The sequence below is a fragment of the Panthera onca genome, chromosome D1 (assembly GCF_046562875.1).
Source record: "Panthera onca isolate mPanOnc1 chromosome D1, mPanOnc1 haplotype 2, whole genome shotgun sequence".
Lineage (NCBI taxonomy): Eukaryota > Metazoa > Chordata > Mammalia > Carnivora > Felidae > Panthera > Panthera onca.
This window is the reverse complement of record NC_138348.1, coordinates 98,480,048-98,493,067: the sequence shown is the minus strand read 5'-3', so window position 1 is coordinate 98,493,067 and position 13,020 is coordinate 98,480,048. Positions and strand designations below refer to the sequence as shown.

At 40.6% G+C, this 13,020-nt stretch overlaps 1 protein-coding gene across 3 annotated transcripts in view; it reads left to right on the top strand.

Moving 5' to 3' along the window:
• The window catches only part of CBL (Cbl proto-oncogene), an 84,811-nt gene that overhangs the window by 45,483 nt on the left and 26,308 nt on the right, over positions 1 to 13,020 (top strand). For all 3 annotated transcript variants that reach the window (XM_060605012.3, XM_060605011.3, XM_060605010.3), the window contains exons 3-9: positions 4,634 to 4,780; positions 7,723 to 7,879; positions 8,682 to 8,803; positions 9,136 to 9,273; positions 10,104 to 10,191; positions 10,778 to 10,909; positions 11,124 to 11,327. In XM_060605012.3, coding sequence (XP_060460995.1) covers positions 4,634 to 4,780; positions 7,723 to 7,879; positions 8,682 to 8,803; positions 9,136 to 9,273; positions 10,104 to 10,191; positions 10,778 to 10,909; positions 11,124 to 11,327 — 988 coding nt within the window. The remainder of the gene's footprint in view (positions 1 to 4,633; positions 4,781 to 7,722; positions 7,880 to 8,681; positions 8,804 to 9,135; positions 9,274 to 10,103; positions 10,192 to 10,777; positions 10,910 to 11,123; positions 11,328 to 13,020) is intronic.

Here is a 13,020-nt window from a genome sequence, read left to right as displayed (position 1 = left end):
GGTGGCTCAGTTGGTTAAGCGTCCGACTTTTGATTTCGGCTCAGGTCATGATCTTGCGGTTTCATGGGTTCGAGCCCTATGTCCATGCTGAATCTGCTTCGGATTCTCCCTCTCTCTTCCCCTCCCCCGCTTGTTTTCTCTCGGTCTCTCTCAAAATAAATTTTAAAAAACCTGTAATATTCGTTTTAAGATGTACAGTTTAGTGATTCTACACTTGCATTCATCACCCCGTGCTCATCATAAGTGCCCTCCTTAATCCCCACCATCTGTTTCACCCGTCTCCCACCCTCCTCCCCTCTGTTAACCATCAGAGTTCCCTGTAGTTAAGAGTCTGTTTCTTGGTTTGCCTATCTTATTTCCTTTACTCATATGTTTCTTAAATTACATGTATGAGTGAAATCAAATGGTATTTGTCTTTCTCTGCCTGACTTATCTCACTTAGTATTGTACTTTCTAGCTCCATGCATGTGGTTGCAAATGGGAAGCTTTCATTTTTTATAGCAGAGTAATAGTTCATTGTGTGTGTATACACACACACACACACACACACACACACACACACATCTTTATCCATCAGTCAGTGGACACTTGGGCTGCTTCCATAATTTGGCTACTATAAATAATGCTGCTATAAACATAGGGGTTCATGTATCTCTTTGAACCAGTGCTTTTGTAATTTTTGGGTAAATACCCAGTAGTGCAATTACTAGATTGTAGGATCGTTCTATTTTTACCTTTTTTTTTTTTTTTAAAGGCTGAGACCTAATCATAGGACTAGAGACCACTCCCCTCCTCCTCCCCCTCCCCCTAACCACATTTTTTTGGTAATGTTTATTTTTGAGAGAGAGAGAGAGAGACAAAGTGTGAGCAGGGGAGGGACAGAGACAGAGGAAGGCACAGAATTTGAAGCAGGCTCCAGGCTCCGGTGCTGTCACCACAGAGCCCGAAGTGGGGCTCGAACCCACCAACCGGGAGATCATGACCTGAGCTGAAGTCGGACATCAACCGACTGAGTCACCCAGGCGTCCCTATTTTTACCTTCTTGAGGTACCACCGTATGGTTTTCCACAGTGGCTACAGCAGTTCACTTCCTACCAACTGTGCATGAGGGTTCCTTTTTCTCCCCGTCCTCACCAACAATTGTTTCTTGTGTGTTGATAGGAGCCATTCTGACAGGTGTGAGGTGATATTCTTTGTGGTTTTCATTTGCATTGCCCTGATGTTGAGTGATGTTGAACATCTTTTCACGTGTCTGTTGGCCATCTGTGTGGAAGACTAAAGTTTGAATTGTGGAGTAGGTGGGGGAGGGTAGCAACGAACTTCAATTAAAATCATGTAGTTTAAAGGTAGGAAGACAACAGTGGTCAGCAAATTGACAAATAGGTCAGATATGGAGAATAAGGGAGGTGGAAGAAGCCAGGATAACTCTAAGCTTTATATTTATATATATATATATATATATATATATATACATTTCAGAAACTCTTTATTTAAAAAAAAATTTTTTAATGTTTATTTTAGAGAGAGAGAGCACGCACATGCGCTCCTGCGTGCAGGCGGGGAAGGGGCAGAGAGAGAGGGAGACAGAGGATCCAAAGTGGGCTCTGTGCTGAGAGTGGAGAGCCCGATGTGAGGCTCGAACCCATGAAACCGTGGTGAGATCATGACCTAAGTCGGAGCTGGATGCTTAACTGACTGAATCACCCAGGCGCCCTTCTAAGGTTTTGAATTTGTGGGAAGTAAGATGGTGTTGTCGTTACAGAGAATATGAAGACAGAACAGATTTGAGAAGGAAGATTAATTTAATTTTGAACATGTTGCTTTGAGGTGTTAGCATGTGAATGGAGAAGTATAGTTGGCAGTTGGAAAGTTACCAAATTTTAAGATTTGGGAATCGCTTGCAGAGTGGTTTCTCAAGCTTCTGATTGTGAAGGAAGAGTCAAGAGATTACACGGAGAGAGAAAAGAAAGTAGCCGAGAGCATATTCTTGGGAAATAGCTCTGTTGAGAGAATAGGAAGAAAAGCCAAAGAAAGACAAAGCCAGTGGGAGAACCAAGAGAGGACAACATGAGAGAAACCAAAGAAAGATACTTTCAGGAGGAAATAAGAGTCCTGAAAAAGCTGTTAAAACCTTGAGAGTGTGATATAATATCTTCTTGGTCATATTATACATATATTACTCTGCTGTACTGTTTAGCATAGTTTGTTTTGTTTTTTGTTTTTTTAATATTTAAGTAACCTATACCCGCAGTGTGGGACTTAAACTCACGACGCTGAGATCAAGAGTCGCATGTTTTCTGTCTGAGCCAGCCAGGCGCCCCAGCATAGTTCTTTACACATAGGAAGTTCTCAACAATTTAGCATAACCTAAGGAAATCCTGGGCTCTCACTTGTTTCTCTTTAAAGATTAACATTTGGCAGAATGTGATCTATGTTTATTGAGGTTCAGTCTACTGTGTCCCGCTGACGACTTGAAAGTAAGGTCATTGGGAATAATTGGTGCTTGGCACGTTTTCTACCAAGTTCTGTGTTGCAGAATTCTTCTGAGATATATTCGTGATATATTCTTTTTGTTTGTTTGTTTTTAAAGTTTATTTATTTTTGAGAGAGAGAGTAGGGGAGGGACAGAGAAGGAGGGAGAAATAGGATCCCAAGAGGGATTGATGCGGGACTCAATCGCACAAATTGGAAGATCATGACCAGAGTTGAAATCAAGAGTCAGATGCTAACTGCCTGAGCCACCCAGGCGCCCCTAAAAATTTTATTTTTAAGTACTCTCTATACCCAATGTGAAACTTGGAACCCACGACCCCAAGATCAAGTGCCGCATGTTTTACCAGCTGAGCCAACCAGGCACCCCATTCTGTGATACAGCCTTGATCTTTATGATTTTTGTTACAACTTTGGTAAAATAGTAAAAGTTCTAGCAAGCCATAATGGAAGGATCTCCGAGTGCCAAGAGGAGAACTGCTGATGGAACTCAGGGATTGGATAAGTGCGTGTATTCCTGTCTCACACTTGATCTATTTAGCATATGAATTATTTTAAGACTGTCTTCAAGGAATATATTATCACTTTTGTAGGTGCTTTCAGAAAACAAATAGGAAACTAGAAAGAGAATAACTTGCTACAAGTGCAAGAAGACATATCAGGAAAGTGGAGCGGATTTGTTGAAAAGCTGACTGGAAAGATTTCAGTGGCATTTTGCACAAGAGTCAGGGCTAGAGAGACTTGGTTACTTTGGTGCAGCATTTTATACATTAAAGACAAAGATGGGATCTCCATTATAACATAAAGAGAAAAGTAAAGAGAATTTTTAGATGAGCAAATTTGATTATGAATTGACTTGAAATTTTATAAGCCACTCATGACAAGAATAGACTTTTGAATACAGAAATACCAATGACTGAGACAAAGGGAAGGTAGTGCAGCCGGTAGCTGGTTTGGTGCTTAACAGTAAAGCATCTGTCTATATCTTTTCTGTGTGACAGCACATTAAAGATAAGAAAGGTAATCTGATTACAGTATACACCTAGGGGTGCCTGGCTGGCTCAGTCGGTGGAGCATGTGACTCTTTAATTTTAGAGAGAGAGAGAGTGCTAGCAGAGGGGGTGGGGAATCTTAACGTGTGCGGCTCAGTCCCACGACCCTCAGATCATGACCTGAGCCAAAATCAAGAATTGGACGCTTAACCGAATGAGCCGCCCAGGTGCCCCAACACAGTGATTACATAACTCAGTACATTAAGCTGTGTGGCATCTTTATGATTCCATTCATTAAGCAGAGATTAAACAGGTTATTAGAATAAGTTCCCTGATGGTCAAAGCAAAATAGTAGCATATTCACTTAGAAATGTTTACACGGTTTGGATTTTAGCACTTCAGTTTTGGTATAGGATGAGGAGTTGTTTTGGTAAAACTTAACCTCTTTAAGGTCTGATTTAAGTGAAAATATTTGTTAGGTCTTAGATATTTAAATTGAGAATTGTCATTTATTAATTTATTAGTAATTTATTTTTTAATTTGTGTGAGTCGTATGATGATTCGTTTTAAAATCCAGAATAGCTTATACAAAGCTATTCTGATTATTTTGCTTTGTTAGCATTTCGTCTCTTTTGTGAGTAGATTAGTAGAGGTGTTCAAGTAAGTACCTTTATTTGAGTCCTCTGTCATCTTCAAAACGTGGATTTGTTCATATTAGTGAATACTCAGAGGTATTTGGCTTGAGTTAGATTAGAAGCCTTAAAATATATTCCTGTTAAATTTTTTCTATTTACTATAGGACATCTTTTGAATGGAGGGAATGGGAGTGGATCTAGTGAGTGCCACAGTCTTTGCTCTGTTATATCTGCATCTCTCATATGATGTTAGAGCAAAAACAGTTTCTGAAGCCCTGCTTTGAACACAGATAGTGTCACAGAGTATTTCATATGTCAACAGCACATTTCCTTCCTCTCTCCTTTCCTAGTTTTATAATATCTCTGAATAATATTGATCAGAAAGTATATTGGAAGAGGTTCTTCGTAAATGTATATTCATGTTCATATTAATTACACACCTGACATGGTTGATTTCAGTGAATTTAAAATAAAAATAACTATGTGTTTAATTATTGCACTTCTGATCATTTGTAGGCGAAACCTAACCAAACTGTCCCTGATCTTCAGCCACATGCTGGCGGAACTAAAAGGAATCTTTCCAAGTGGACTTTTTCAAGGAGACACATTTCGGATTACGAAAGCAGACGCTGCAGAATTTTGGAGGAAAGCTTTTGGGGAAAAGTAAGTGCCCAAATAATTTGAACTATGAAAAACTAAAGCATATGTTTTGGCCTTTTGTGTATTTTTTAATTTTTTATCTAATTTTTAACTTTTTTTCCTTTTTTTTTTTTTTTTTTTTATGTTTATTTTATTTTGAGAGAGAGAAAGAGTGGGGAAGGAGCAGAGAGGGAGAGAGAGAAAGAATCCCAACCAGGCCTCCTGCTCAGCACGAAGCCCGACACAGGGCTTGATGTCACAAGTGATCTCACAACTGTGAGCTGAAATCAAGAGTCAGATGCTGAACCAACTGAGCCACCCAGCTGCCCCAACTTTTTTTAAGTAAACTCTAACCCCAGTGTGGAGCTCGAAATCACAACCCTGAGTCATATGGTCTTCTGACTGAGCCCCTACTTATTTTTTTATGAATGAAATAATATGGAAAAGCATAGAGAAAAATAACGAACATGAATGTACAGTAGCTTCCCCCCTCCCCCCCTTATCTGCAGTCTTACTTTCCATGGTCTCAGTTCCCTGCGGTCAACTGTGGTCCAGAAGCAGGTGATCCTCCTGATACTTCATCAGAAGGTCACTAGTAGCCTAACACTACATCACAGTGCCTACGTGATTCACCTCCCTTCATCACATCACTTAGGCATTTTATCATCTCACATCACCCACGACAAGAAGGGTATGTACCATAAGATATTGTGAGAGAGAAAGATCATATTTCTATAACTTCCATTACAGTATATTGTTATAGTTCTGTTTGATTAGTTATTGTTCTTAATCTCTCAGTGTGCCTAATTTAGAAATTAAACTTTATCTTAGGTGTGTGTGTGTATAGGACGAAGCATAATACAGATAGGGTTTGGTATTACTGCGTTTGCAGACGTCCACTGAGGGTTTTTGCAAAGTATCCTTTGCAGATAAGGGAGGACGTACTGTATCTGCTTCCCTGCTTTGGTGTAAATAGTTAACTTTTTTTTCTTTTTGGAGAAAATTTCGCAGATTCAATTGAGACCCGTGCTCTTTGTTTGAATATTTATTTCTTTTTCTCCCCATCCGTTCTGCTGTTAATGGACATATGTTTCACATTATTTGCTATCACAAACCGCTGAGGTGAACAAAATTATATTCACCTTCATAGGCAGGAGCTTCTTCATAGTTCCATGCTAGGAGCAAAATAGCCAAATCAGGGGGTTTCACATCCTCTGCTTTGCCAGATATTGCCCAGTTGCTTTCCAAAGTGGTTATACTAGTTTATGTCCCTGTGAGTAGTGTACATAAATTCCAGTGGCTCCACAGTCTGGCTAACACTGGTGATGTGAATTGGGTGTCATATTTTGCTTTACAGTCCTGATGACATGGGAGACTGAGCATCTTTTCACAAGTGTGACCAGTCAGGATTCTTACCCTAACTTGCCTATTCCTCTTCCTGACTTGTCCTTTTTACTACTCTTTCTCCTCTTGTAAGATACGGATTGTCTGTTAGTTACTTACAAGTATCTTCTAATCCGTAGCTGGTTTTTCCACTTTCCTTATATTGTCTTTTGATGTATAGAAGTTTTAAATTCGACAGACAGATTCATGAATTAAGCTTATGCTCTTAAGTATTAATATAAATGTCCTTGTATGTCCTCTGAAACTTTGGATCAAGGAAATGAAAAGATAGAAAACAATAAAAGTTTTTCATCGAATATACAGATCCTAATGTAAATTTCTTTTTAAATGCCACCTTTTTCAAAATATGTGTAAATGTAAAACATAGAATAATTAGTGATTTAAAAATCTGGGTAAAGAGGACGGGAATAAGTTTAACTTTGTTTCTTTTAACTTAATAACTACATTAGAAAAGAGTTCAAAATGCCACTTGATGTCTTAAAACTTTTCAAAGGCAATGAGCTTGTATTTTGAGAAATAGAAATCCCATAATATCTGGTGCTTGCCTTATCTGGGGTTTAATCACTTATATTAATAATTTATTCCTCATCCCTGTCAAACTCTGTTGCTCCTGTGCCATAAGCCTATTTCCTCCTGTCTCATCCTTGAGAGTGTGAGTTCCTCAAAGAACTCAGAATGTATTTCATGCTTTGAAAAAGTTATTTTGGGGGCCCCTGGGTGGCTCAGTCGGTTGAGCTTCTGACTTCGGCTCAGGTCATGATCTCGTGGTCCGTGAGTTTGAGCCCCGCGACGGTCTCTGTGCCTACAGCTCAGAGCCCGGAGCCTGCTCAGATTCTGTGTCTTCCTCTCTCTGTGCCCCTCCCCCACTCGCGCTTTGTCTCCCTCTGTCTCAAAAATAAATAAACATTTAAAAAAAAATTAAAAAAAGAAAAGAAAAAGTTATTTTGGGGCGCCTAGGTGGCTCAGTTGGTTAAGTGTCCAACTCTTGGATTTTGGTTCAGGTCGTGATCTCACGGTTCGTGGGATCGAGCCCCATGTTGGACTCTGCGCTGACAGCTCGGAGCCTGCTTGCGATTCTCTCCCCTCCTCTCTCTGCCCTTCTCCCGCTCGTGCACACGCACATGCGTGTGCAGTCTCTCTCTCTCTCAAAATGAATAAATATTTAAAAAAATAAAAAACTTAGTTTAAACGTAAGCTTGCTGTTAATTGAGGCCTGGCCAGAGGTTGCATTTATTATATAAAAAGAGTAATTTCCTCTCTCTTTCCATGCTTCCCTAAATGGAACAAATGTGTGAAGAAAGAGGAGAAAGGCGTTAGTTTGTGACCTTCTGCCAAAGAATAGTGGAAGAAGATGTCTCTGTTACTAATGTACGCATTAGAAAGTTAAGAAATACATCGTTTACTCCCTTTCTCTTCTCAATCCAAAATATAGCTTAGCTTCTTTAAGAGAATTGAAATTGATTTTAAGACCTTCGTGTGGCTTTCTTTTCCTTGGTTATTTTAGCAATGCCCAGAATTGTCTGTTGTCTCACTCAGTGCCTTCCCTCCCACCCCCCACCCAGGACAATAGTCCCTTGGAAGAGTTTCCGACAGGCCCTTCACGAAGTGCATCCCATCAGTTCCGGGCTCGAGGCCATGGCTCTGAAATCCACTATTGATCTGACCTGCAATGATTATATTTCAGTTTTTGAATTTGACATCTTCACAAGACTCTTTCAGGTAGGATACTAAAAACAGAAAACTAACAACTAGTTGTTGCTACTTTTCTGAAGAGAGAGCTCTTTAAAAAAGTAACATTTGAAAGTCTATTGTATAAAAGTATTTTTAGTCTAGAAATTATAAGCAAAGAAAAAAAAAAAAACCCCACTGCCCTGTATTTCTATTTATTTATTTATTGGTAAAAATAACTATATGATCTGCTTTGTTCACCTCATATTTATTATCTCCTTTTGTTAGTGAGTAGTCTTCTTTTGCATTGTCTTAATGGTTTTGGAATGTCCAGAAAATGGGTATAATGTGATCTATTTAATCAGTTTCCTGTTGCTGGACATTATGTGTTTCCAACATTTTCTCCTATTGTATTGAAATTCTTGACTGTTAACATTGAGAGCTTCGAAAGAGCTCATTTATTTCTTTCCATAAAGATAATGTGCGTGTAGCCAAACTTGCATAAGCCTTTGTTTGCAACTTCTTAGTTGCACGTGTGGGTCCTGCTGTTTCTCTGATTTTTTTGTTTGTTGCTATTTAACCTCACTCCTGTCAGTAGAACTGCGTTAGAATGTCTTGAACTTCATTTTATGAAAAAAATCTTTCTGTAAGTGTGTATTTGTTTTCTCTTAGTTTTTGTAAGCTCTTATCTCAACCGTGTTTCCCTCAGAGTGACAACATAATTCAAAATTTGTGAGAGTAAATGGAGAGTTTATCATTGAGAATCAAGGTTGTTTGCCTTCTGTTTTTCATTGCTCTGAATTTGGTTTTAGGTCTTGAGCTCAGTGGTCTGATTGAACTCTTGTTCCCTTAGCCGTGGTCCTCTTTGCTCAGGAACTGGAACAGTCTCGCTGTAACTCATCCCGGATACATGGCTTTCCTGACGTATGATGAAGTAAAAGCTCGGCTCCAGAAGTTCATTCACAAACCTGGAAGGTCGGTTCCTTGAAGCAAAGAGGTTTATCCTCCTATATCTTATTCTCTTGTGACCTTTGCCAGAAAGGAGGAAACACCATCTTGCGTTAGTTCCCCAGCGGCCACGTTTCTTTACTGGGATTGCTGTCTGTTCACCAGAGGAATTGACGGATTCAGATCTTAGGGTTTGATAAATGCTTTCAAGCCACTTAAAAATTGAGCTTATGTGTTTCTTGCTTTTGCTCTGTAGTCATCGTGGAATCTATTATTGGTGGTCCTTTTGATTTTTGTCTCTGTCTCCGCTTCCACCCGAATACAAGTATGTAAAAGGTTCTGTTCCTCACCGTTCACAGTTACATTTTCCGGCTCAGCTGCACTCGTCTGGGTCAGTGGGCTATTGGGTACGTCACTGCTGACGGGAACATTCTCCAGACAATCCCACACAATAAACCTCTCTTCCAAGCCCTGATTGACGGCTTCAGGGAAGGCTTGTGAGTATCTACTGTTTGTCATCTGCTGGAGTCTAGGCACTTAGGGGTTGTGAAACTTGACCATCAGTGACTTTATTCCAGGGTTCTTTTGCAGTTTAAGATTCAAGGAGCGTCTTAACAGGTTATATTGTTTTGACCGCCAGGTTCTGGAGGACTTTTGTTTTTATTTAAAAGGAGTCATAGGGGTTGGCAAACTATGGCTCGAAGCTGTTGTCAGCTGTGAGGCTGGCTCTTGTGGTACAGCCCGCACCTAAGACAGGTTTTCCCTTTTCAAGTGTTGCTTAAAAAACAACAACCAGTGAAGAATACATGACACAGACAGACTTACGTGGCTTGCAGAGCCAAAAATAGTTACCGTCTGGCCCTTTACTGAAAAAGTTGTCAGCCTCTCAGACGATAGAGCCTGGGGCATTGTGGCCTAGAGAAAGAGCTATCAGTGTTTGGGAATATCTTCTTGGAACTGTTCTGTTTTTGTTTTGTTTTGTTTTGGTTTGTTTTTAGAGAGAGAGAGAGTGCAAGTGGGGGAGAGGGGCAGAGGGAAGGAGAGAGAATCTTAAGCATGCTCCATGCTCAACGTGGAGGCCGATGTGGGGCATGATCCCTCAACCCTGGGATCATGACCTGAGCCGAAATCAAGAGTCGGATGCTCAACCTGCTGAGCCACCCAGGCGCCCTTGTATGTTTTTTTGAAGTATTAGTAAGATACATCTTTGTACTTATGCAAAACTACCCTTTTAGAATGAGAGAATTGCTAGATAAAATTTGTCTGTCTTGGTAGCAGTTACAAATTAGCTTTAGTAAAACCCCGAGGCTGGTTACTCTTTTTACAGCTATCTGTTTCCAGATGGACGGAATCAGAATCCTGACCTGACAGGCTTGTGTGAACCAACTCCCCAAGACCACATCAAAGTGACCCAGGTGAATTTTGTTGTATGGTGTAACCATAGCTCTGGAGGCGAGCTTTTTGTATGTACTTTACAGAACTGACAGTTCTATTGTATTAAGTGATTGAAACATTTACATTTATGTATTTTTATCCTTTTTTTAATGTTTATTTTTGAGAGAGACAGAGGGCAAGTGGGGGAGGGGCAGAGAGAGAGGGAGAAACAGAACGTGAAACAGGCTCCAGGCTCCGAACTGTCAGCACCGCGCCCGACGTGCGGCTCGAACCCACGAACCTCAAGATCATGACCTGAGTGGAAGGCGGGTGTTTGAGCCACCCGGGCGCCCCAGAACATTTACATTTTAAACCATTGACTAGATTAGTGAATTTATATGTGTGTGGTTTCTCTAAAGAACTTAAAATAGGACCGAGACCGAGTGCTTTTTTTTCTCTCTTAACGAGAGACTATTGACCACTTTCGTACAAGCAAAATTTGTATAGAAAATAAGTCTTTAGTTTTTCTGTTGTTAGTATTTACAGTTACAGTCGGTAACAGTACAGTTAGAGTTCAACAAATATCTGAATGGGCTGAGTAATCTCTTTAATTTCTTTTAATCAAAGGAACAATATGAATTATACTGTGAGATGGGCTCCACATTCCAGCTGTGTAAAATATGTGCTGAAAATGATAAGGATGTAAAAATCGAGCCCTGTGGACACCTCATGTGCACGTCCTGTCTTACGTCCTGGCAGGTATGGATCCAAAGCATGCATTTCCCCAGCTGTGTAATCACTCTGAAGAATTGGGGATTGTGTATCCTTTACAGATAAAAAGGATGACCTGGCTTGTGGGGTAGGTTTTAAATTTTTGATTTCTTTTTTCGTCTCTAGGAAATGCATTTCCCAGTGGACAGATCTTGTCAGTACTTTGAGACGTGTCTGTTACCATCTCCTGTTTCCTCCGCAGGAATCAGAAGGCCAGGGCTGTCCTTTCTGCCGATGTGAAATTAAAGGTACTGAGCCCATTGTGGTAGATCCGTTTGACCCCAGAGGAAGTGGCAGCCTGCTGAGGCAAGGAGCCGAGGGAGCTCCCTCCCCAAATTACGATGACGATGACGACGAACGAGCTGATGATTCTCTCTTTATGATGAAGGAATTGGCTGGTGCCAAGGTAAGACCGCAGTGCAAGAGACTGTGACAAACTGCATGGTGAGTTGTGCTCTAAAGCGATAGATAGAGCGCCTGCTGACATCGATCTACAAGGGGTCACAGTAGCTTACGTTTACTGAGTATTTGTTATGTGAGAGATACCATGTTAAGCACTTCCCTTATTTTAACTCCTACAGTCCTATACTCCTGTCTCCTCCGATAACCGAGGAGTAGATACTACTCCTCTCATTTAGCAGATGAAGAAACCAAGTCATGGCAAGGTTAAGGAATTTGCTGACAGTCACACTGCTAGTGAGTTGAACCGGGGTCTGTGGCCAGACATTCCGCCTTTAAGGCCCGTGCCCTGTGTCCTAGACTGGGCTTTACTCACGTAGCTTGTTGGAGAAAATGAGGGGAGTATAAAAAAATGGGACCCTATTTTGCTGCTGTGAGGAGAATGTGGTCTTCTTGCCTTCTTTCCTAATTAATGTCTTGGCATTAGAAGGTTAGATTGCGGGGGGGGGGGGGGGGGGCGCGGGCGAGGCACTGTTAGTAACCAAATAAATGACAACTGGCGGTAGGAAGTATTATGTAGAAACTAAACAAACTGGAAAGGCCCTGGTAAAGAGAGAAAACATGAAGGCCGGGAAAGGATGGGATCAAAGTCTGTAACATGAGTAGGTAGGGTAAAACAGATTTATTCACGAGTAAGAAGTAAGGCAGTCCTTGAAGATTTTAGCCAATATAGGGCAAACAAAAGCTTCTGATACGCTTTAGGTTCTCTAGTTTAGAGTGTTACAGATTCATGGGCAGCTTTCTTTCATATCATCCCCTTACTGCCTGGCACATAGTAGGTGCTCAATAAGTATCGAAAGAATGGGTTGATCTCTTAAATGATTGTATCCATTGTGTCTCCTCTGTGTTCTCCGCGCCACTGCCTTATTTCAGGCTGTCCTCCTTATCTCTTCTTCCTGCTTCCAGAACCGTTGGTCTACCGTGCAGACTTGACCGCCTCATTCCTTTGCCTCATACTCTTACCACAGACTTCTCATTACTTAATGGGTTAAGCCATTCTCCTTTCTAGGCACTTTGCCCTTATAATCCTTTCTGCTTTACGTTTTATGGTCCAGCAAGGCCAAACCAGATGGTAAAAATCGCTCCATGCTTTTGTCTTGGTAGTTTCTATGTAATTTAGTGGAGATTTCATTTCCTAGGAAACCTTTCCAGACTGTTCCCTGCCTCCTCCACCCCTAGTTCACATGGATTTACACACACATCTAGGTCTGGCCGGGTGTCTCTAGGACGCTGAATATGTCCGCCACAGAACTTACCACCTTGTAATATTTTATACATGTATTTCCTGGTATGTTATAAATTCCCAGAAAGCAAGAGCCATGTCTCATTTGTAATTTACTCCTCAAAATCGAGCACTTAGTAATTGTTTTGAATGTTTGGGAATTGAAACCGCTTCAGAACAGGATTGATAAATCTATCTATACTGTATCAATAATGGATAGTGGAGGAAATCTGGAGTGAGGTGTACATTTTTGGTTTTTTGAAGTGCACAGATTTTTTTTAAAGTTTTGGCCTCTTAAAACAGGCTCTTTGGTTCCATTTTAAGAGATTAATTTGGCCTCTAAAGCAGTTTTATATTCTTACATAAATTTCTGTGCGTTCATTCATGAAAATCTATTCGTAACTCCTGGAATATTAGG